Source organism: Pterocles gutturalis, unplaced genomic scaffold (assembly GCF_000699245.1).
Source record: "Pterocles gutturalis isolate BGI_N339 unplaced genomic scaffold, ASM69924v1 scaffold8500, whole genome shotgun sequence".
Lineage (NCBI taxonomy): Eukaryota > Metazoa > Chordata > Aves > Pterocliformes > Pteroclidae > Pterocles > Pterocles gutturalis.
In genome coordinates, this window is record NW_010145778.1 from 1 (window position 1) to 3,328 (window position 3,328).

General features: G+C 40.9%; 1 protein-coding gene across 1 annotated transcript; it reads left to right on the plus strand.

Moving 5' to 3' along the window:
- The first annotated feature begins 123 nt into the window (after nucleotides 1-123).
- Nucleotides 124-426, plus strand: LOC104470531 (testican-3-like). Its single transcript, XM_010085490.1, has one exon. It carries the CDS (start codon nucleotides 124-126, stop codon nucleotides 424-426), a length of 303 nt encoding a protein of 100 aa, XP_010083792.1.
- The last annotated feature ends 2,902 nt before the right edge of the window (nucleotides 427-3,328 follow it).

Sequence of the window (3,328 nt, forward strand, 5' to 3'; positions counted from 1 at the left end):
GACGAGGGACGCGAGGGTGGGAGACGAGCCCGAACTTGGGTCCCTTCAAAGTTCCCTGCCCGAGGAAGCCGCCCTCCGCGCCCGCAGCCGCCGCCCCACTCCGCTCCTCTCCTCTGGTTGCAGATGTCGGGGGTGCTGGTTATCGCTGCCTGGTGCTTTCTGCAAGTGGAGAGCCGGCATCCTGAAATCATCACGAGTAACAGCGATCATGGTAATTTCCTGGACAACGACAAATGGCTGAGCACCGTTTCGCAGTATGATAAAGACAAGTATTGGAACAAATTCCGGGATGTAAGTACTGCTTCGTTTACCGCACGCTTCTGGTCTGTTTCGTTTGAGCGTTGCAGCCTTTCGGTGAGGGGCTGCTGGCAGTTAGAGGATGAGGGTAGGAGATGCAGCTCGGGCTACCGGTTGCTGGTTGTATGAAGGATGCTCAGAGCTGTTCGGAAGCTGGACAGACAGTCCTGGCTTTCTTGATTGCCTCATCGATCGGGACAGCTTGGGTTTGATGGCAGTCTCACTGAAAGCAGACGGTCTTCAGTTTTCCTTTGGGGAGGGGCTTTGAGTGAAGTTTGGTGCTTAAGAGGCTAGTTAAGTGTGAAATGATGACTGTGTGTGTAAAAGAAGGGAATATTTACCAGTTCAAGCCACAAGGTGGTAAACAGTGAAGCTTTTTTTTTTTTTTTGCCTGCAGATTTGGTGGAAAAATTTATTGTTAATTTTGATCATGGAGATCTCTAATGCTGGAATAGGGTTGGAGGAAGCAATGCTTTGACTTGGGTCAAAGTCTGAAAAACAGAAGTAACTTCAAGATGTGTTATGACACGTATCTGTACAAAGCAAATCACTTTCTTAAGCTTAAAATTAGTTATTGAATTCCTCTACTTTGAATACAGTTGTGTGTGTTAAGTCAATGGCTGGAGAAAGGGAAATGCAACATTACAGTAAATGTAACATTTATGGAGCTCCTTTTGCTTCTGCTGTCTGTATGGTGAAAAAGCTTTCTTGGAGCACATGCAGAAACCCAGCTTCAGCCTGCCCAGGCTGGATACGGGAAACGTTACTGTTGATGATGAGCACATCGAGGCTAAACGTTCTTTATTGCATGGGATTTGTGCGCTGTGGCTGCAGCGTGGCTCTAGGAAAAAGAAGAGTAGAGCTGGCTAGTGGTTCTGCTAGTATTACGAATTTTTGTTTGTTTGTTTGTTTAGGAAGCTCTGGTGCTTTATAATACATTAATGAGTTAAACATTTGATGCTATGCATTGGAATCTGTGCTCTGAACACTGTATCTTACTTTGCAAAGGGGAAGTCAAAGTATTACAGCTAAATGTGATCTGTCTCTGCCTAGCTTGTTCTCTCTGTGTTTTTCTATAGTTGTGGTCATCTCTGTGTCTCAGAAATCACGCTGCTCTGAACCTCAGTGTGACGAAGTATGGTGTTAACAATGGCATCAACAGATGTGTCAATGTATATTTGTTTGCAGTCACTGCGATGACATCCAGCTACTGGGACTGTCGAAGTTCTCATTTATTAGGTGTCTGGAAAAGCCTATGCTTGTGCAGTAACTAGTATTTTATTAAGGGGATTCAACAGTTAATAGGGATTCACAGATTTTTACCAGGCTCCAAGAGAATCTTTGTTAGTAACTGGTTTATTCTCCTGGGGAATGCGGGTTTAGGATTTCCGTTGTTAATTTCTCCATCCAACTTGTGAGAATTGGGCAGCATTTGAAAATGGTAAATTGAATGAACGACTGACAAATGAATCTGAAAACACTTTAAAGTAGGCTCAGATGTATACCAAGGGACATCTTTCAACAGTCTCTTTCTAAATTGAGACCTTGTATTAATTGCACTTCTTGAGCTTAAACCCTCTTAGCCAGTCCTCTGCCAAGCAAAAGCAAATAGTATAAAGTTAATGCAAAGTTTAGGTATCTTTCTACCCAGCTGTCTCAATGTTTCTGTTGAATTACTTCAAAACTAGCATGTTATGAATGTGTATGATTTTCCATTAAACCTTTTATGGGGCAAATAGAGTACTAATCATCTCCTACTAAGCTTTTTCAAAAAAAATTGTGTAATTAAACTCTTAATAACTTATCTTCAACCAAAGTGATTTACTGCATCGTGATCTTCTGTGAGAGGTTCTGTGTCAACAGTTGAAGGAGGCATGAACAGGTAGAGTTGCTGCCAACATAGTAGGTGTAGAGACAGCAAACTTCTTGCATGCAGAGATGTCATTAGAAGAAATCTGGTCCTTGCTCTATGGCTGTGTTGTCAGTGGTAGATTGTTAAATCATTTGTGAAAAAACTGCCTGGTGAGATGGAGCCTAACAGTACTACCTGCTGTGTATGGCATAGGTCAGCATTTCAGTCATAATTCTTGAACTGTTGTTAAAATATCTTCACCTCTTCCCCTTGCTCCCAAACTGTAACTATATACATACATATATATATATATACACACACACATCATTATTAGATGAGGTTCTCAATGTGAGCTTTGTACAAGAGGCTGGAGTATAGAAGTGGTGTTTCAGTTAAAACCTTCTTGGGTCTGACACTACAACTACCAATCACTACAGCAGAAGGCCTAGTTCATACTCTGTAAATTAGCAGAAGAAAGGTTGCAGTCATTATCATAATTGCCTTTAGTTGCTTCCTGAATTTTGTGTTATGTTCTATAAGTAAACTCACTCAAATGTTTGCCTAACTGTGTCCTTATGTACAGTAGGAGAAACCCTGCACGTATGGAGCTGAGATTTGATTGTTTTGGGTATGGTCTCTTTAAACTCTGTACGAGTATGCAGCACAAACATCTGTGCACACATACGTGCATATAAATCTGCCATAATGTTGCTGTACTGGGTGTTTTTTTCACAGATGATATATAATTGAATATAAATTTTTAAATTGGGCTTCCTTCTTGTTTTTCAGTTCTTCTTTTCAAAATCAAATGGTTGGTCAGGCTTATAGAGCTATGGTCCTGTATGGCCAGATTTGAGAAGACAGCTATTGATTGGTTTTTTAGTATGACCCGTATTTCTTTTGGGGCAATGGTAGTTGCACTTAATGGCCCAGCAGTCATTACCATTCTGTGAAAAGAGAGCACAGAAGTACACCTCATTTGATGTCTGCATTACATCCACATAATCAGGCTACATTTTTAAGTATGACTGAATTTAATAGTGTGAAATGATGACCTGTCAACATTTTCAAAAGACCTCAAGATCTGGTTAAAACAATACTTTACAATGCAATCTCTTCACATGATTTTAACACAATTTGTAGAATATTCAAGTGCTCCATTTTTATAAGCAAGCGGAC

Coding starts and splice junctions, on each gene's coding strand:
- LOC104470531 (XM_010085490.1), top strand. CDS start 124: ATGTCGGGGGTGCTGGTTATCGCTGCCTGGTGCTTTCTGCAAGTGGAG.